General features: G+C 37.8%; 1 protein-coding gene across 4 annotated transcripts in view; it reads right to left on the reverse strand.

Annotated features, from left to right (window-relative positions):
* Positions 1-882: 882 nt before the first annotated feature.
* Positions 883-22233, reverse strand: part of SACS (sacsin molecular chaperone) — a 108166-nt gene continuing 86815 nt past the window's right edge. For 2 of the 4 annotated variants that reach the window (XM_050767075.1, XM_050767078.1), the window contains 2 exons: positions 18862-18888; positions 883-13750 (listed from right to left, as the gene is read on the reverse strand). In XM_050767075.1, coding sequence (XP_050623032.1) covers positions 2196-13750; positions 18862-18888 — 11582 coding nt within the window. In that variant the 3' untranslated portion in view covers positions 883-2195. Of the gene's footprint in view, positions 13751-18861; positions 18889-20150; positions 20490-22233 lie in introns of those variants that run through there. The other 2 variants (XM_050767079.1, XM_050767077.1) reach the window with 2 other exon arrangements.

Here is a 22233-nt window from a genome sequence, read left to right on the forward strand (position 1 = left end):
GTGAAAATTTTCAAATAAGTCTGCTGTAAACTATTGGTGGCAAAAGTTGACTCAAATTACATAAGGCTATTTATCAGGTCTGTGTATTCAATTTAGCGTGAACCCTCATAGACTTCATTGCAGAAATACACTAATGCATTTGATTACAGGTACAGCCTGACCCTGGTGGGAGTGCTTCATTAAAAAGTTATATATAATTGTATTAATTTTCTAAAATCAAATTATCAGGTTTTTTGTGGTTTCTTTTGCCTGGAAAAACACAAAACTCCAACTAGATCAGCTATCATCAAGGCCAAATGAGGTTTTCTATGTAAATTTTAATATTCAAAAGCAATAAAATCTAAGTGCTGAATTGGAGCTTCGGAGTAGCAAGTACTTTACATAAAGCTGAAGACGCACGATTCAGGTAGCTCCAGAACAGAGAGCGCTCTTAGCCCTCATCCGCCTAACTCTGAAGACTTGTACCTCAGCTACAAAGATGAAGAACTCATATCTGTCAGTAATAAAGTATGAATTAGTCCCAGACATGCAGCTGTCCCTGAGGCAAGGGAAATACCAATTCAGTTCTACCTAGAGGAAAAAAATATTTAATGTATCTGTTTCCAAACACATATATACCATATATGTCAACTAATCTGATTCCCTAAAAAGGTGACATAAACTCAACTAAATCAATGAGGACCTAAACCTAGTATATAATAAGTACTTTATATTCTATTAATCCTAAAAAAGAAATCTGTAATTCCAGCATGAAAATATACAGGAAAATATTTTCCTAATATTTCCAATAAACACACACCTAGACACACATCAAAATTCAATATTAAGATGTTAAGTTTGATTTCCAATGAACTATTTCCCAGGAAATACCCATTACGATGATTTCATATGTACATTTTGCTTTATTAAAAGTATGGCACCTTATATAACAGCAGAAATAATTACATGGTTTCGCATCCAGAAGCAATACAGGGTGGAGGTGCAAACATTCCTTATTACCGATAAAAGTAAAAAAGTTTTAACATGTTCTGTAAGCCCTTAATTGCATAAAATATATTTAGCATCATTTACAGCCAGTACACTTATATAAACTAATTATCATTACCTTTCTTTTACATTCTGCGACAGAACTATGTTACAGAAGTATGGTGAGACAAATGTGAATTAAATGTCAGTTCTGACCATGGAGAAATATAAGCTGATCATTATAAGCTACTAGATAACACAATGATTTTAACAATTGTTAGTTTTTAAAGTTAAAAAAAAAAACTCCACTAAGTGCCATATTGAAAGAAAAGGTTTTTTTTTTTTTTTGAACTGCAGCACCTTTAGACAACAAAAGATTGCATCCTGTTCAACCACACTATATAAATTATAACATTTGTGGAAAATATATACACACAAACATAAAGCAAGTGTTCTAACAGTTAATAAATGTTGTCTTGGCAAGCAGTTTCCAGAAACAATACTAACATCTCATCTGGTAATAAGAACTGCCACCATTTTTAGTTTTCCATTGCTATCTTCATGAAACAGGAAGCCTGTAAACAAAAGATGTCAAAAAAATTTAAATAAAGATGTAAAGTGCACTCAGTGCACTCTAAAAAGTACTACCTTCACACTCTTAGTCAAGTAACAGGATTAAAATACTGTACCATTTCTTAAATGCACTGAGTACGACATAAAATTGCAACAAATTCATAATCAGAGCCAGCTGATAAGAAAATAATGCATCCAAGAAGATCCACTTAAAAAAATGACAAACTACAAAGACTTAATTCCCCTTATGTTTAAATCAATGATATGTCCAGTGTTTCATTAGCTCCTTCAAAAATACCATGTTAAAAACATAAAATTCACTTCCTCTTAACCAGAGACATACATAGACTCTTATCTAACAAACTGCTAAGCTTTGGTTATAGAAAGTGCAGCTCAATAATGTACCATCCCAATCATTCAAATCCATCCACCTGTTTTGCAGCTCACCACCATCTCAAAATACTTTTCTTCTAGATTCAGTTAAGGTTTTCCGTTGGTATTCATGCACATAACAACTCCAGAATTCTCCCAGAGCAATCTGCAATGTGCTTCACAATTCCTAGCTAACTGGCAATGAAGCTTAATGAAGTACAGCAATTTATATTTGTGCTACAACACATTCAAGATCTACCTCTTTTTTTTCCCCTTAAATGCCTTCACACTTTTTGTTGTATAAAATTTTCAAGTTTTATTATGATACAGGCAGTACATTCCATCACCCTCATAGCAACCTCAGAAGTGAACCTGTCATTTGGGATCTGAGGAAAGGGAAGCAAATCAGGATATCTTGTTTTTAAACTGTCTACACCATAAGCTTCCAATGTGTGAACATCGTTTGTCAGTCCTTCAAGTTGCTGACTATATTCCTCTATTTTCTGAGCAAGTGCAGTTGGTTTTACATCTTTATCAGACTTTCCCCTCACAGCATAGTCAGCTGCAACCAAAGCTAACTTGGTAGAAAGGTAACATTTAAAGCACACCCACTCATTGGCATTTTTATGAAGGTCATTCCTGGCAGCTGAGAAGTTTGCTCTGGCTTGTCTTAGCCATCTGCGTGCTTCCACTGGATTGCCCACCGACTTGAAAGTGGGAGGAACAAAGAACCTTTGAGAGTAAGTCTGTCCAGCTGAAGGGGGGCATTTTTCTTTGTTCTGTTGCTGTCTTTCAGATTTATGGCTCGTTGCCTCTTGATTCCATGAAGTATAGAATCTCTGAAATGAGTACTTGTCTGACTGAAATCGGGATGCTGAGGTTGAAAACGTTCGTCTGGAAGCCCTGTCTGCATTTTGATCTAGAAAAGCCTGTTTTTCTAATCTGTTGATTTCATTCTGCAAATGTTTAAAAACTTCATTGGCAATGTCATGGTTCTCTGGATTTTTGTCAGGATGCCATTTCAAATACAACCGCCTAATAATCTTTTTTCGTTCCGATTCTGGAAGCTTCCATGCTTGCTCCACCACAGATGTCACTTCTTTTAAGATTTCTGGTAAAGAATTAACCTTAAGCTTTTTGGGGGACTGATGTTTTGAAGAAGTCTTGTGGCTCTCTCTACCAGAGAAAAGAGGAGGAATGCTTCTCAGGCCAGGGGCAAGGAACTCAGTAGGGCTGGTTGGCGTAGAAGGAGCACTGTCTCTGCTTTGAGAGCTTTCGTCAGGTCTTGAAAACTTATACAGATCAAGAGAGCTAACTATTTTATATTCACTATAACCAATATCTATCTGATATATCTTTCCTAGAAAGCTAGAATTGTCAGCATCTTCTCTTTCAACTTCTTGTACAATAATTGCATATGTGTATGTTGGCTGGTATGATCCATAGATATCACCACCTTCAGCATCAACAAGGTACCCAACATATTCTCCCGGGTAAAAAACATTCATTGGGTCCATAAGCAGAGTGTAATGAATTTCGGCAGGAATTGGTGTGCCGGGCATTGGAAGTTCCAGTTTTGATGGCTCTGAAGAGTCATATTTCACTCCCAAACTGTCAAGTTTCTCCCCGATCCTGTAAATATCATTGCATCCTAGCATAGCAATTAAATATGAAGTGTCAGAAATCAAATTGTCAGTTGCTGACTTAAGAGTCATTGCCAATGCTAAGAGGAAGTTAATGTCTTTACTGTCTGAATGTTGAATGTACAGCAGGATGACTGCATTACCAAATCTCTTCAAAAAAGCAAAAGTTTCACTTCTGCTGTGGGGAATAGGATTAAAACCTTTAACTCGTAACGTTGTTTGAAGCTTTTCAAAACAGGACACTTTCAGTCCTTCTCTTAGGGCTTTGCAAAGTCTTATGGCTTTTTCTTCATTGGCCAGAAAAGCATTATCATTTTCATGCTTCATAATTCTAATTAGTCCTGTAATGAACTGTTCAGAAGACAAGAGTAACTGCAATCTTCCTTGAAGAGAACACAACGCTCCAAACTGACAAACTTTGGGAGTCTCTTCATCTAACTGTTCTTCAAGTATACTGCTCAATAATCGAGGTCTAAGTTTCTGAGGAAAGAGCATTATCAACTTAGTATGAAATCCATGGTCTTTCCCTAAGTAGCACTGGCTGAGATCAACCAACATTTGCACACCAATATTCCCCTGGATTCTACTTTTATAATGTGGGGCATCATCAAACACTAAGATGCTTGACTTCACCAATCTACCATCCTGGCTTGGGAGGTAAAGTGCAAGGTCTCGTACATTCTCGAGATCATTCCTCACCTTGACTGAATCATTCTGTAGACTCTTGAACAGACCGGAAACTACTCTCTTAACTGTACGCATTTCATTGGGATCTAATTGTTTGCCCTCAGAATTTTTAAATATGCGGCTTAACACTTCAACGTATTGCTTAGTTGAAATAATATCTTCAGTACCTAAATGTTTGAACAACTGGTGAAATGTGCCAAGTTCTAAAGGTAGCTTGTACAAGTAAGGTTTAAAATCAGATTCATATTCTAGGTTTATGACTACCTCCTCAGGCTTCAGAAGCTTCCAACCATCTTCTACCATCACAAAAGCAACCCCTCGCAACTGAAAACGAAATTCCCTTTTTTCTGCACTGAGGAATTCATATATGCTCCTTAAGACTTTTGCTCTAGTTTTTACCATTTCTTCATCCAAAGTTGTTATGTTGCATATGTTTCTGCAGTTATTGATTACTTTATCAAGAGGAGGATCCAGGTTAACATTAAGCATATTTAAAACTTGTTCAAGCTGTTCTTGTGGACCAAGGTCACTACCTTCTTGTTCTTTAATGCTTAAGGGTGTAGCTTTCTCTGGAAGAATAGGGCAGGATGTCCATAACAGCTGGAGTACATCACATTGCTTGAATTTTGGATTTACCTGTGCTCCATTGAACTTTATAAGAGGAAGTGTTCCATTTACCTCTTGATATTGAGGATGAAATCTAATGAATTCCGCGGGGGCCCGCTCAGGACATAAGAATGGTATTAAAGATAGCTCTTTCAGAAAATTACCAGATAACAAATCCATTCGTTCTTGGAATATATGATGCAGAAGGATATCAACTGTATTTTGCAATGTTTCTTTGGACCAGTTTTCTGTATTAGCCCTCACACTGATTTCCTTAGCAAATTGTAACAACTGCTGCTGAGAAAGTATGTATTTTAGTCCAATATTTCTTAAGAATTCCACCCAGGATGTCATAAATGTAACATGATTTTTGGGTTTTATAAGTTGTTCCAATTTCTTAAAGAAATCATTAGGAATAAACAATTTTTCAGGAAGCATAACTTCAAAAACTCTCACAGTTCTATCATAGAAATGCTTTGCTTGCTTTAGTCTACTGTTAGCATCGTGGATTATCAATAAACTTTCCAGTTTTTCAAAAAGTTGTTCCTTAATCTCTGATAATTCCTCAGCACTTGATAATCTATTCTTAAGGTAAATTAAGTGCTCTAATTTTGCATCATAAGAGAGATTTTCAATTTTTGGTAAGAGGTGTTTTAAATATACCTCAAGATCATCTACAGGTACACAACCAATCACCTCATACAGTTCTTTTAAGTGTATTTTTTCTTCAAGAAATGCAGATGATGATGATTGTGTCCATTTTTCCACTTCAGCTGGAGGGATACTTTTTGTAAGTACATAGCATGTTCCAAATTTTGCAATACTCACATAGCGGCCACTGATGGATTTATAGCACGGAAGTGACTTTAAAATTTTTATATCATCTTGGGACATCAAATGATTCAAATTGCAGTTGAAATACATCAAAAGTGCTTCAAAATCATTTTCTACTAATTTTTCTGTTCTAAATGTTGAAGTTTGGACCATATAATGTAGAGCCTTCAAGATGCTTGTGGGGCTCTCTATATTTGCCGTGTGACATGACAACAGAGGAACAAATGCACTGTCTTTGGAACAGATTTTGTTCAAAGCAAGCTGAATACAGCCAGCTTTCATTAGAGCATGAAAAACTTTATCACTCTGGGCATTTGGAAAAACTGCAATGTGCATAAGGCTGAGAGGAAGCAGAACATCTCCTTCAGGAACCACAAGCTGGTTGGCTGAAACAGTAAACTTTGTTCCTGGAAGCAATGCCCAGTCTTTTAGAGTATCAACAACAACGTCAAATGTTGGTTTTGTTTCTTCCTGATCTTCTTTCAGACTTACAGATTCGCTGATAAAATGCCATGCATTCTTAAGCCAAGACTCACTTGCAAAATTGTCTTTCCACTTCGTGCAACTTTTGGTCTTATATTCTCGAGGCAACACAGAGGATAACAAATCAGCAAAGCTAGAAATGTCAAACACTTTTGCAACTTTACAGTTCAATAAAATATTACTATATTTCAAATATAACGTATTCATAAACAAGTCTTTGCGGGATGGAATCAATTCATGATATGTTGTTAGAAACTTGGGTCGTTTTGCATCAAAAGTTTGCAAAACACTGTCCAGTGTAATGAGAAGGGGCAGTCCCTCAACTTCAATCTCATTTTCTTCTGCATCTTTAAAACAATAATCAACTAAAAGTTTTAAACTATGAAAAAGTTTTAGATTAGTCTGCTGCAGACGACAAGGCAGCTTCCCAATATGGCAATTAGTGTCAGGAGAGGAAAATGTCATTAAAAAAGATCTGATATCAGCAGGGGTCACATAACTAACAGGAATATCTGCATCTATAAGACAGTGGTAAAGATTAGCAGTTTCATCACAGTTATAAACCAAGTTGAAACCAATTTCTAAAAGGAGATGTTTCAGCCTATAGACATTCTCTGCTACTGTTTTGCGTGTGGTGATATTATAATCTGCATTTTTAAGGTGTTGTAATTCATCCTGTAGTAAATTGTCAAAAAATGGTCTAGTTTTATTTGAAGTAGACATATTGATCCAAGTAATTATAACTGCAGAGTGCAAGTCAGAGCCATCAATATTTGGAGCCCGCACAACAGGTAAAAGACGTTTCATGTCTTCGTGAATGCAACTGTAAAGTGCTTTCACTAGACAATATAAATCTGGCTGTAGATCAAGACGGTTAACTGGGAAAAATGATAAAAACTTCTTTAAAGTGTCCTTTACAACATGAATAGGGGTGTTCTGTAACACTGATAATGTTGGATCAGAACCAGGGAAATACCGTTTTTTTAACTGTATTAGCAATTCAACATATGCAGGAGCTATTAATGCTGTCATTAAACTGTTATTCCAGTCACTTCGAACACCAACTCCATTATCATCACGCCACAGGTTCCTTCTGGCTGAATCCAGTGCAAAGTGGCCATTCACATGAAATGGCAGCCCAGTCTCCAAAGAGAGAGGCAAAAAGCAGAAGGCCCTATGGGGTTTTTTATAGTTGTGAGTAATGCAGGCAGCTACTCCACCACGTGGGAAAAGAGTAATATCTTGGTTCTTGTGAGCTGATATGACACTCTTAGATACTTTCTCCATACTTGAAAAGCCTGATCTATTACAAACTAGCCACGTAGTAAGATTTCCTTCAGAGTCCTCAGTATCCATAGTATAGGTTATCTGTTGAACTGGTATGTCTTTGAGCTGCCTCTTTTTAGTAACACTATCAATTACAGATGCATGAAACTGTTTCCTTTTCAATCTGTCTCCATCTGTGATTTTGCCCTTTACTGAATACAGCACATTTAGAGCTCCAGTACTTTTATCTATTTCACAAATAGAAATTTTTTCCATGTGATTAAGAAACATTAGAAGTTCTGCCCCATCTGAGCGCAGTTTGTCCAAAAGATTCTGGACCATTCTGTCTGATGCTGGAACGGACGAAATTTCCGAAACTTTTGCCATTTCTGCATTACGAAGAGGAAATCTGAACATTGTGCAATTATCCAGTTTAAAGTGGGTTCCCAGATAAAGATCCAGAACATCTGAGAACTGTGTCCTAAAATCTGCATCCAAATCTCTAAACATGCGTCCAGGACTAATGGATGTGGCCCCTGGTGCGTATCGGGCATGAGGATCAAAAATACACAGGATGTCATTGCCAGAAATAAAAGATGGGCAGTCTGTGATATGATATACAGAATTGAATCCTATTCCATATTGTCCAGTTTTATAAGGATTTCCTTCTTTCGTGCCTTTTCCAAGATTCTGAATTCCTCTAACATCATCTTCTGTAAATGGCTGGTTGTTGTACACACAAAGTGCTGGCCCTTGCAATGGGGCCCACTTATCATCAAATATTCTATCAACTGGATGCTGTCTAGGGTCAAACACAAAACAGATTTCTGTCGCCTTTGCATCATCAGCATTTTGAAGAAGCTCTTTCAACATTTCCTTTTCAGAAGGATATGCATTAAGGATGCTCTTAATTCTGCTGGTCAATTTTTCTTTCTGTCCAAATTCTGTGCCAAGTGTTGTAAAACAGACATTAGATGCATATCTTTCTAAGGCTTTGTGTCGCTTTGGGACTGCTCCTAGTTTTACTGCTACTTCCCTGGGTATGTCAGCATGACAATATTTTACAGTGGTATCCTTTACTTTTATCCAAGGGCAATCATTGTAGCATAACGATTTAGCAGGGAGAAGCATAAGATTAGTATCCGGCAATAATATCTTGCCGTAATTTTTCTCACAAAATTCTTGTTTCTTTTCTCTAATGAGACTCCATATTCCTTCACTGATTATTCGCCGGCAAAGCTGAAAATTCTCTTCTGTTATTTGCTTTGTTCCTCTTTCTTGATCAATAGATTCCAAAACAAGAGCAAAATCTTCAACAGTGAATGACTGCCTCACACCCACACTTTCAAAAAGTTCACGGAAATTATTTTTATATTTATTAGGCAACTGATAAAGGTATGGTGCTGCCTCAAAATTTAAATGAAAAGAAACCTTTTCTGAGTCAACATATGCATTCTCAACGAGAATGAAGCTAAAGGGCTTTAACTTATCAATAATTGATATCTTAGTGATGTCATTTTGCATCAAGGCTTCATGAAGGTATTTGTAGCAAGCATTGGTGATATTCTCCTGGTACAGTGTAATTCCATCATCAACTGATTTTGCAACTTCTTTCAATTGGTTTATAACCAGATCAACTGTTGGCTTCTTGAGTAATCCCAAAAACTCTTTAACAGCCAATGACACTGAACCACAACCTCTAAAGGAATGAGAATTTTCATTTAGAATTGGTTGCAAAAGACAAATTATATCTTGATGTTCAGCTGTATAAAGGTCAGTTGCTGCAAACATGGTTTCAGGTTTAAAACTGTTACCTTTCCAGTCCAAAGAAAAACCTGCTGGTTTTGTCAAAAATGGAAGGAAGGGGATTGTTTGATATTTCGCAGCAAAATCCTTTGCTCTAGGATCCCTTATTTTTAGTTTCTCATCAATAAGACTCAATAAGATACTACTTCTTAGGCATGCAGCAACATGATCACTTTTATTAATTTCAGCTACTGACTCTGCACGTTCTAGCATGTCATCCCATAAAATATCATCTTTTGCCATACCTAACTGAACTAGTTTAATCAAAATAATAGGATTGAGATAATCCTGAGTAGAACCATAAGGGAATCTTCCATCTTTAATGTCAAATAACTTTGCAACTCGTCCTTCAGGGTGGATCAATCTTGATGGCAAAACCAAAGGATGCCCCTCCAAGGAACAAGGAATGCATGGAGTAACACGAAGAATTCCCGAGAACTCATCAACTTTTTCATTTAGAACAAAAATCATTAAAGGATCTCTAAGTTCTGCTTCAATTTCTTGAATATTTGGAAAAAATACTTCAGAAAAAAACTGTTTCTCTGAAAATGTGTTTTCAAGTAGTATCTGTTTGCAGCCAGCTTCTTCAAATCCTAATTTTACTGAAGAAGGAAGTTCAACAGCACAAAGGTTTTTGGACCCAGTCTTCTTGAGGTATTTCAAAAATATCTTGAAGGCTGCTGAACCAACATCTCTTCTTTTAAGTATACAGTCATCTAGAAATCTTACATTCTTCATGGAAACCCAAGTAGATCCATCAGAGAAGACTTTGGTCAATTCTTTCCCTTTTCCATGAGCTACATCTTCATAAAATCCTTGGCAAATTACAGAAAAATCATCATGAACTAAATCAGGATCGGGCCACACTGCATAGTAAGTATAATCTACTAGCTCCCCACTAGTGGCCAGGTCCCGTAAGACACTCAGTGCCTGTAAGTAAGCTTTCACAATAACATGTCTCATGAACGTGGTATTCCATCGTCCTTTTGTATCTGTTTTCCAGATTTCTTTCCTATTTGATGTAACAGCAAAGCACCCATTGATGTGAACTGGCAAGCCTGTTTTTATTCGTAAAGGTAAATAGCAAAACACCTCTCCAATGTGTGGTTTCACAGTCCACTTCTGGTCCTGGATTTCTGACAGCAGAACTCCTACTGCCCCACATGGAACCAGTCCTAGTCGTCTTCCACTCTCACTCAGGGAAAACTTCAGAGCCTCTCCTGTGTCCATGCAAGTACACAAAAGCCACGTGGTACACTCTACTGTTTTTTGTGACAACTCATCTGATGGCTTTTTTGATTGGCCAGACTTAGCCATTTCAAAGAAAGCAGCTGGGTCATCATCTGGACCTCTAAAAAGTGGCGACTGTAAATCAGCAATCCTTCTGAAGACATGGTGAAATTCTTCCACTGTGATCTGAAGAATGCAAGATGACTTTGGTTCATCACTGGGAAGCTTTTTATTACTGCTGCTGCAAGTCTTCATGAGCTTAGCAGCCTCTTTTAAAACACTTAAGACAGGTGTGTTCAATGCTTTGGAAGAGCAGGATTTTTTTTTAATTATTACTGTATCTTGTGCTAAGCTGGGGTTGGTTTCCTCAATTTTCAAGTACTTCAAATACATTGACTTTACACTCTGAGTGAAAATGATAAGCCTGTGTCCACAGAGACTAAATTCATCCACAAGAGAATAAATATCTGCTGTATTATAGCAAGTACTACTAACTTCACTCACTTTTGCTTCCTGTTGAGTTCTAAAGGACAGTCGGAAAAGAGTTCCATTATAGCTGTAAGGTGCTTCTACAGTCAAAGGTAACTGACAGCCAAATACATCTATAAATGGTTTGAACTGATTAGGAAATTTTCTAAGTCTTTTCTGTTGTTTACTCCAATTAATTTTGATCCCAGGATTGGATTTGTCTTTAATGTGTTTACTGATATGGTTTATGTTTGGATCGAACATTATCATGAATTCCCGACTCATAATGATGGGAATGTCAGTGATATGGTACACAGAATTAAATCCAAGACCAAATTTTCCAACTTTGTCAACTTCTGCCCTTTTTAAAGATTCTCCTAACCTAGTTATGTTCACAAAATCTGAATCTGAGAATTGAGAATTGTTGAATGACCACAAAGCAGGTCCATGACAAGCTGCCATCCCTGGGTCTAGGAGATTCTCTCTTATGTCCATATTTCTTCTCATATCAATCAAGAAACTGCATTCTGTTGCATTTGCATCATCAGCATTTTGAAGTAGTTCTTTAAAAATATCTGACACTGAAGGGTATTCTTCCAGAATATTTTTAATTCTTACAGTAAGTGGTTCTCTTTGTCCTGACTGCTCAAATCCCATGTTTTCAGGATTTATCAGTCTTGTACTAAGGCATGGAACTTTGAGCCATTCTGCAGTTTTCATGGGTATGTCCTCATGCACCAAAATGATTGGTTCCACAGAATCTTCAAGTAAGTCATTAAGGTCATCAACTTTAATGTCACAATAACAGCATTCGTGAATTGGCTTCATGATAAGTTTAGAAGGATTTTTGCTATGATGTATAGGAACTGGTGTGTTGGGGCTTGCTGGAATCTGATTGCTATATAGCCATCTGATAATATTCAACATAAGATGAAGATTTTGTTTGCTTTCTTGTTCACTGAGATCTTGGTCACTTTTGAGATATATCTTCTGAATAACCATGGAAATATGATCTGATGTCAACTCCTCTATTGAACCACAGACCTTAAATAGTTGGTGGAATTTCGCCATGGTTTTAGGTACGTTATGCAAATAAGGCTGAAGGTCAAGATCATGGATTGGTTTAATCACAGCTTGGGCAAGTGGACAAAACTTCTTGCCAGTCCAAACCCAGGGAAATTTTAAGGCTCTAAAAGAATCTTTCCCTTCATTTAGATGATCATGCATGAATCCATAAATTTCAAGCAAAATATGCTGGAATTGATAGTAGTCTTCATCACTAAAGGTTTTTGAAGTATACCAATCAACGACAATTTTAAAGTGTTTTAAGACAGCACTAATGCTAGGTTTTGTGAAGATCCCTAATGCTTTTTCCAGGTTTACATGGATACTTTCAACAAGAGGAAGTGAGGAGCCAATGAGAATTGCATGGCCTACATCACACATATCTGGTGGTGCACAGAGATTACAGAGATCTCCTTTCCAGACTAAAGAGCCTGGGTAATTTGGAGGCCTTTCCTTGCAGGCTGGAACCCATTTTATTTTCTTCAATGTCATCTTTCCTTCAGATGATTGTAACAGTGTGTGATTCTTATTTAAAACCAGTAAGAGGGTTTTGGCTTTCTTCAGAAGAACATCCTGATCTGGACAAGCACTGCCCTGTAAGGCTTCAATTTTTTTTGCCACTTGCACAACATCTTTCTCTTTGAGACTGGCTTCATTTTTTAAACCAATCTGTCTTAAGGAGTGAAGAATATCTGGTGAGGTAAAAACTGAGGGTGGGAAATAGGTTCCTTCTTCATTACAAAAGAGATCCTTTAGTACTTCTATATCAGGGTCAAAGAGTTCGCCAGCTGATACCATCTGTTCCTGTGATATCTGGATGAATTTTAATGGTGTTAACCATTCAAGCACATTTGGATTCTCATTTTTAAGAGAAGACAGATTCTCAAGGACCCATAACATAAGCTGTGTTACCTCTTCATGTGAATAAAATGCATTTTCAATATCTTTTAAAACAAGCTTTAAGCAGCTAGTGGTCTTTAACTGTTCTATTTTCAACATGTTTGCCAGACGAATAGTAGCTTCATCACTACTGTCTATTACTGAAATAGAAAGTCGCAGATCTGCTGGGAGCTTGGCAGTATGGTGTAAGACTTTACAACCTTTCAATTTTGTATAAGCGGAAATTCCCTGACCAGAAGAATGGTTAATGCGCTTGAATATTGCCAATTCTTGAATAATTCTTTTCTCTTTCTCACTGCTATCAGTTAAACTAGCCAAGAACTTCCTCAGGGCATCTTTGTGTGTTGGAAGTAGCGAAGTTATTTGATTACACAATTTTTGCAATGGCATCTTCTCCATTATCTGCAAAACAGCACTTGGTAATGGTGAATGAATATATTTTTTAATAAGTGGATGTTGTATAGATGCATCTAATTTTTTAAGGACAAATCCTCCAAGTTTTTGTACAATGTCTGCTAAAAATTCTGGAAGCTGTGCTTCAGATTCATCATCTAAAATGACTAATGATGGAATCCTGAGTCTAATGAGTTCCACACATGCCTGACCTTCCTCTAGTATAGTTCTGGGGATAAGTGGCATCTCATCAAATAAAGTCAAATCCTCTGAAAAATGTATATAAAGATTTTTCCAAACCATCTTAAGCCATGAAACAGATGGGTGATTTCTGTTTTCATCAAATGGATACCATTGAACGATCAATTCTCTGCCAGGCCAGAATGTATTCATTACTTCCTTGATAAGACGTGCAAATCGTTCTGGATTTAGAAGCTGCAGCTGAGTGCATGGTCTTCCTGTAAATCATACACAGAAATGTCATAAATACATATAATTCTACTACAGTAGATTTCTATTCTCACAAATAAGACAGTACTGGAAAGTTCGTTTCGTTGTTTTTTTTTTTTTTTTTTTTTTTAAGACGGAGTCTCGCTCTATCATCCAGGCTGGAGTGCAGTGGCGCAATCTCCACTTACTGCAAGCTCCACCTCCCGGGTTCACGCCATTCTCCTGCCTCAGCTTCCCAAGTAGCTGTGACTACAGGGGCCCGCCACCACACCTGGCTAATGTTTTTTGTATTTTTAGTAGAGACGGGGTTTCACCATGTTAGCCAGGATGGTCTCAATCTCCTGACCTCATGACCCACCTGCCCTGGCCTCCCAAAGTGCTGGGATTACAGGCATGAGCCACCGTGCCTGGCCAGTACTGGAAAGTTTTCTAAGAGCTGGAAGTACATGTAAAAATTCGGCAAAACTGGGCTAAAATAATTTTTAAATAATAATAGTGATAGAAACTCTATATATAAATCCGTATTTACAATAACCTGTGAGAGAAATCATTCTGCCTGGAAAATGCTTATTTTAAATAAATATACAAAATGTATTTAAATATGTTTTTTAAAGTATCCTATAATGTTCTGCAAATGAAATCAATACGGAAAACAATGTTTAGCACTTATTTGCCCACAAAAACACCAAGAAAAAATGCAGATAAAATTTATACAAGAATCTTTTTTATTTAAAGGTAAAAATTGATACGCGACCCCAATAAAGGCTGACTATGCCTCATCTGAATGCTTGTGACCAGAAGTGTTTCGGATTTCGGATTCGTTTGGACTTTGGAATATTTACATTGTATTTACCAGCTGAGCATTCCAAATCCAAAAATCTGAAATCCAAAATGCTCCAATGAGCATTTCTTTTGAGTGTCATGTAGATACTTGTTGCAGATTTTGAAACATTGGGGGTTTCAGATTTTTGGGTTAGGGACACCCAACCTGTATGAAGGATGTTTTGTGTTAACTTCAAGTTTCCAGGAGCCACGCAGCTGCATGACCTACAGAGAAGGGCATGAAGTCAGTGCACAGAGGCTGGAGTCTCAGTTGCAGCTGACCAGTGCTTTCTGCAGCTGAGGCAGCAATGAGACTTACGTGGTTTCCTTTCAACAACTAAACAGATGTCTAATTTAAGTGCCATTTCATTTTTCTGGGACTTGAATTCTCTCATTTGGAAAAATAATGGGGATGAGATTCTAGATCTAAAGACTGCTCTATATTTATGCCCAAATACAGAACATACTTACAACTTTTCCAAAGTACCCTGTATCTAGCTACTTATTATTAAAGTGTGCTGTTCAGAGCCCTGAGATTTTTGCAGAAATACTTTGGAGGCAACAAAGGGAGCACGTGGGGCCGTGCTGTGAAGGCAGCAGAGCAGCTCCGCTTTTGGATGTCTGATAAACTAGAACACTAGGAAGATACTTGCTTGGGTTAAGGGGGGGCAGTTTTTACTGGTTTTAACCACTGGCCTTAGAAATGAACATTTTCTAAGTGAATTTAGTATTTCAGAGTATAACATTTATAATATCAGTAGGAAAAAAATGAAAAAAATAACACCATTCATCTATAGGTATATTTTTCCCAGAGAAATAAAAAAATCTCAAATTCGATCTGGTATAGATACTAACATTCAATATTCTCCCTACGTACATACGACTTCTAGACTCTTAAAAGAGTGGCAAGGCACAGTGGCTCACATCTGTAATCCCACCACTGTGGGATGCTAAGGCGGGTGGATCACGAGGTCAGCAGTTCAAGACCAGCCTGGCCAAGATGATGAAACCTCATCTCTACTAAAAATACAAAAATTAGCCGGGCATGGTGGCGGGCTCCTGTAGTGCCAGCTACTCAGGAGGCTGGGGCAGAGAACTGCTTGAACTCAGGAGGCGGAGGTTGCAGTAAGCCGAGATTACGCCACTGCACTCCAGCCTGGGCGACACAGTGCGGGTCCGTCTCAAAAAAAACAAAAACAAGTTTGGAAAATATTGTAAGAGGAATCCCGCCTCAGGCTCTGGAAACTTTTACATATTGTTACTTTTTTGTCCAAGAAAGCATACCCTTATTTCAGAGGCTTACGTACAAAAAAGATGACTTTATCTTCTACCAAGAAATTGCCTTTCATGTAACAACAAGATATTTTTAAATTACTGCCATAGAAATTTAAGCAAGGGCACACTTTTGCAACTTTAGGAAGGTGTCAATACCCAAATTCAGAATATTTTTCAGTTTTTACGTTGTGTGATTTACAATAATTCAAGCACTAATATTTGAGAAATGACAAAATCTTGTCAGCAGCTTGACTAGTATAGTCTGTTTGATCTGTAAGTCCTATTAAAATGTGATTTTCCAACATTTTTCTTTAAAAAATGCTCACTGAGTCAGATTTAACTATAATGGAATATCCAAATCATAAGGCAAGGATATAATACTACAGATACAAAAAAAGAGTTAGAAATTAAAATTCAAAACACTCAGAAAATAAAAAATTAAATATGCACCACTTTGTGCTCTATGTTAATAATTGCCACGACATGCATTCCATAGATAATCTTACCCAATATCCTTTCATGAAATTTGGCAATTTATAAAACATATACCTACCTTCAGGAAAATGATCTCATTTAATGTATACATTAAATGCCAACAAAACACACACACACACCACATATAGCATGCAACTAACACATTGGTCATGCTCAACTGAAAAAAACATGAAAGAAAATAAAGGAGAGAGAAAATGTAATAAGACACCAGTATATGTACATTAAGTCAGTTCAATCTGAAGTCCTGAATTCTATCCATTGTATTTAAGACATTCAGCTTTTTAGTTATAAATGTTAACACAGAAACAAGTCTCCATGTCCTGGGTTAGAAAGTCATAGAAATTGTAAAGCACCTCTAACAGGATCTGCAAAATAATTTTTGTAGCAGTTTAATAAATGAAACGGTTTTTGTAACCTTAAAAATTATCAGCACTGTCTACAGAGGTTAGCTACAGTACTGAAATTATTCCAAGAGGCAGAAAGGTTTAAACAATGACCACATTTAACTTAGAAGGAACTCTTCCAAGAGTAGCTTTTGCTTCACTATTGTCAGTTCAATCCTTCACTGGTTCAAAATAATAACATCGACATAATGAATCAGTACTCAAAGACTGCACTGCTTTTTATTGTTTATGTTTATGTTCAGTGCTAACCTTCAGATGAATTTCAGCACAGACAGAAATATTATATATAGTCTACTTAAAAATTTACTTAACCAAGAAATCTCAGTCCTGAATGCTTTAATTAACTGAGAATTTACTACATTCAACCAGATTCGTCCAGTCTCCAGCTGGCTACAATAACAATCCATCCAAAGCTCTAAGCACAGTGACAGTTTTTGATACTTTTCTCCTGTACAGAAAGTGGCAGCGGCAGCCTGGGTAGCCGATGAGTTCTAACAATGCCCCACTGAGCATAGAGATGCAAATCTCTTTGTAAATGTACAGTCAGGGTTCAATTAAATGGTGTACTGTAGATCAGTCAATCTTCAAAGAAATGAAGACAGAATAGAAAAAAAGAAATGAAACAACCAAACTAAAAAAGGAAGGAAAGAAAGGGCAGCCTTCCTGCCAGGTCAGACTCCCTCCATCTCCAGCCTAGCGGTGGCACTGCAGACCCCAGGGCCCAGCAGAAAAGTCCAGCAAGCCAGGGTGGTTCAACATTAGTCCCAGTGACCACATTTCTTCCTCAAAAATCACCACTGACACTCTGTCACCAACTTCTTAGCTTTCGTCTTAGAGAATCGCTGATGTAACCAGACAGTACCAGGGCAAATGTTAATTATGCAGTCTACTTATATCAAGATTTTCTTTTCCTCTTTGATTTGATGCCACCTTAAAACATGTAAGATACATTGACAAAGCTTTAAGAAAAATACAGTAATAAGAACTGTGAATGATAAACCATTTTTAATATAAGCTAGGAACTCAAAAATATACGAATTATCACTATAATAATGACTTGGTTTCTAAACTATTTTTAGTGTATCACCTGCTTCAAATAATAATATTTATCATAAAAATGATTTCTGTAAGCAAATCTTATATCCTATAAATTTCCAAGTGAAACATGAAGTTGGGGAAAATAATACCACTAGTTGAGTCAAAAAATTTTTATTAAAAAAAAAGGCAGTAAAATGACATGAGGCAGTCAGCAAAATGACACATGAGGCACTGTAAGAACAATCGGCCGACTGTCCCCAGTGAGACCTAGGCTGGCCACCTTCCCTTCCTCAGCACACCGAGGACAGGGGGTCCCTGCTGTCACCAACCACAGCACACTGAGCCAGACTCCAAAACAGAAAGGCTGTGGTCTCCTGACTTCACAGTCACAGGTCCCAGAATCTACGTCCCTCTCTGTTTTTTTGTTTTTGTTTTTTGAGACAGAGTCTCGCTCCGTTGCCCAGGGTGGAGTGCAGTGGCGCGATCTCAGTTCACTGCAACCTCTGTCGCCCCGGTTCAAGCAATTTTCTGCCTCAGCCTCCCAAGTAGCTGGGATTAAAGGCGCCCGCCATCACGCCTGGCTAATTTTTTGTATTTTTAGTAGAGACGAGGTTTTACCATCTTGGCCAAGCTGGTCTTGAACTCCTGACCTCATGACCCACCCGCCTCTGCCTCCCAAAATGCTGGGATTACAGGCATGAGCCACCGAGCCTGGCCCCTTCTATGCTTTTTAATCGGAATATTTGTGTGTATCACATAATAGGGATGCATTCACTATCACACTTCCCATTAAATACCACAGCTTAAAATACAGATTCCCACACCATTCTTTGATTAGAGACTAAATGTTCTATGAAGTGAATGTTTCCAAGTCATTTGAATATGGTTTTACTGTGGTATTTGTAATAACAAAAATCTGTATTAGTACGGTTTCCTCTCTCCTTTAATATTATAGTTATTACCACCAGAAAAAAAAATTGTTGACATAACTTCTAGCTACTTACGTAAATGCAAAAACAGAATTCAAAGAACCAAATGAACAAAAACATCAGGCTTCAAATGAACACGACATTCAGTTATCCTACCTGAATATCCCCAGAGAAGTTGTTGTGCTAGAATACAATTAAATCCATTCTTAGAAGTCAAAATTGTCACAATTTTCACATAATGGCTACAAAAATTATTCTGTATCTTAAGATAATGCTGTCTGTAGAATCTCTACACATCCTCATGTAAAAGAAAAACCAGAAACAAAACTCCAAACATAGCAGAATACACATCTAAGATTTAAAGCTATATTTCAGTGCAAACTAAATCAAAGTACGTAAGAGTCGGGAGTGTTGGTTCAGAAAGAAAGCAAAGAAAGAACTATGGAATTCGTATGCACAAATTACATTATACCTGCATAACATCATTTGGTAACCTACCAGTGAGCTTTTTGCACAGGCTATCATGTTCAGAGATTCTAGACTAAAAAACCTGATTTTTAAAATTTTTAATTTTTAAAAAGTTTTGGAATATCTATACAAAGTGTACAATTCTAACTTTATAATAAAGAAAAAGAGATTTTATTATCTATTTCCACTGCTTGCCCATGGTAACCAACAATTATAAACTTCTAAGAATTGTTTCATGAACATCTATCCCTCCTCTGCTTGAATGAAGCAAGAAACTTTTAATCAAGTGGACTGCTACAGCTCTGTGAGATTTCTGTGTATTTGGGTCCCTTAGGCTAACTAAACTAGTAGCTAAGATAGAGAGCAAAGGTGTAACCAAAGAAACTGAACTGTTCTCATCTTAACAGCATTCTGATCACCTTAGCAACAGGCACCTTGTTAGTTCGGCAATACTGATTAAGTGCTAGAGATATAGAAATGGACAACTAGACATAGTCCCAGACCTGGCCCTACAGTCTAATGGGGCAGGCAAGTATCAGATAAATTATTACAAACACTTAAACAGGTACTGGTGTGTGAGTGCCGTGGAGACCAGAGCATGGAAGCACACAAGGGTTGCACAAAAGATGAGCAGAGCTAGTGAGATGGAGGAGTTGGCAAGGAAGTCACATGTATCACAGCTGAGGGAGGGACAGAACATGCTGTCCTCCAAACAGAAAAAAGCATGGAACTAAGGGAAGGAGATGAAAAATAGCAAACATCAATAGAACCTTCCATGTACCAGGCATCTTCATGACACCCAGAAAATGGAGCCAGCTAATGAACTGCCTCATAGGAAAAGTTACGGATTTTGGTCTCATCTAATAAATAAGTATGAAAATTTTAAAAATTATAAATAAGATCCTGGCACCAACTATAAGGCATCTGTACCACTAAACTGTTCTTGTTTCTTTTTCCTTCATCCAAAACCCATTTACCTGCTCTTCTAACTATTCTCCAGTTTCTGATATCCATCCATTTACTTAAGCAACTTCACAGAGAAATAATTCAGACCTGGAAATTAAAAAAACAAAAATCGTAGCTTCAACTCTGCAACTCAAGCAAGTCATTTAAATCCCTCAATTTCTTTGAGCTTCAATGTCTCCATCTCTCAAATGGAGACACAGGCTCTATTATCTCATGGTTGTAAAGAATAAACAAGACTACAGAAGACACTGATTTGAAAAGGAACTATTAACTCACGGACACAAGAACGAGATTTGCCTTTTGGCCTCTGTGCCGCATCTCCTCCATGCGGTCCCCACCCAGCCCAGCAGTTGAAGCATCAACTTGTCCAGTCAAACTTGGCAAGCAGGCTCTCGGCCAGACCTTGGAAATATAAAAATAAAGATTGCCCCTGCTCTCAAGGATGTTGCAGTCTAGCACAGTAAAATCATGATTCTAATAAAGCAAAGAGGATCAAATGGACTGTGAACTGGGTTCCAAGAGCAAAAGAGAGGCATCCACCTCAGACTGCAGGGCAGGGGTGAGGCACAGGGCAAGATGTCAAAGAAAGCTTCCTGGAGGTGACACATGAGCTCAGTACTGAACGATGAATAAACATTAGCTGGGCAAAGTAGAGGATGGAAAGAAAGTATTCTAAGCAAAAGGAACCCCACGTACAAAACTGCAGCGATGAGAAAACTTTCATGCAGGGAAAAAAGTACTGAGAACCTACACTGAAGTAGGCACTGTGCTAGATGGTGGTGACCGATCTGACAGGTCTCTCTGCTTGCATGAAATTTAGGGAGGATTCACGTTCATCAACCTACAAGTGCTTGTATAATTAGAACAGAAGAGGGCGCCTGCATGCACCAAGGCCAGTGTGACAGCACTCCACAATCATGGAAGTTCACAATCATGGACAGTCCCCTAGTTCCTGCTAGCAGGGCTAGATTTCTCCTGATAGATTCAGTGTCCACTGGAAAACCTGCAGCAGGAGGGTGACATAATCAGATGAAGCCCAAGCGCTGTAGGGAGGGACATCAACTGCAAGAATCCAGTAACAACAAGAAATTAGAGGACCTGTAATAGGCAGTGGAGTAAGACCACAGGGCTGGCACAGAAAATTTAGTCAACAGATCCTGGAGATTGTGGGGAACAAAGAAGAAAATTTAAGGATTCCTTCTTGGGCAATCTTGTGAACAGTGGTGTTATTTTCAATGGCATCACTCAAAATGAGAAACAGATTTGGGGAGAGGATGAAGACTAAAGTTTCGCAATGTTGATTTTGAAATACTTATGGGATTCCAAGTGCAAAATGCTAACAATAGCTACCATTTGTCAGTATTAAGTGCCGGATATTGTGTTAAATGATATGTATTATATATTCATCATTCGATCTTCAGCATAATTCCTGCTGTGAGTACGATATTACAATAAAGCTTTTAATAACCTGATCTGCTGCAGTAACACAAACTTGGATACAACTCAACCGGCAAGTTGTGATGCTCCCATCCTCCACTCAATCCTTATTTCATTATCCTTGCAGTGAAGCAATCCTGAATTTTATGTAATCAAATCCTGGGGACCTTCAGGTATACCCTTAGAAGGATATTACTGTATTACCATGTTACTGATGAGGAAACAGGGGCTCAGAGAGGATAGAAAATGTGTTCAAAGTCACACAATAGAGGAGTGAAGTTTAAGCCCAGATTTGTGTAACTACAAAATCCAGGTTTTTAATCTCTGCTACACCACCTCTCTGAAGACTAGGGTGGTGACCAAGGATATGGTGGTCACTAACGCTTTCATGGGAGTGGATGAATGTATTCAAAGAAAGGAACAAAGTAAAAGAGCTGAGGAAGGAGCCCCCACACTAACCCATATTTAGGGAGTAAAGTGAGGAACAGAGGTTCACAAATAATTCTGAGAAGGAAGCAAAATCCGTGGATGCCAAGAAGGAATTGGTATCATCACGGCTGAGGGCTTCAAGGAGGAACACCAAGCTTCCGGGAGATCAGGTAAAAGAAACAGAAAAGCCCACTGAGCTGAGTAACAGAAAAATCATTAGTGACGTCA

Source organism: Macaca thibetana, chromosome 17, assembly GCF_024542745.1.
Source record: "Macaca thibetana thibetana isolate TM-01 chromosome 17, ASM2454274v1, whole genome shotgun sequence".
Taxonomy (NCBI): domain Eukaryota; kingdom Metazoa; phylum Chordata; class Mammalia; order Primates; family Cercopithecidae; genus Macaca; species Macaca thibetana.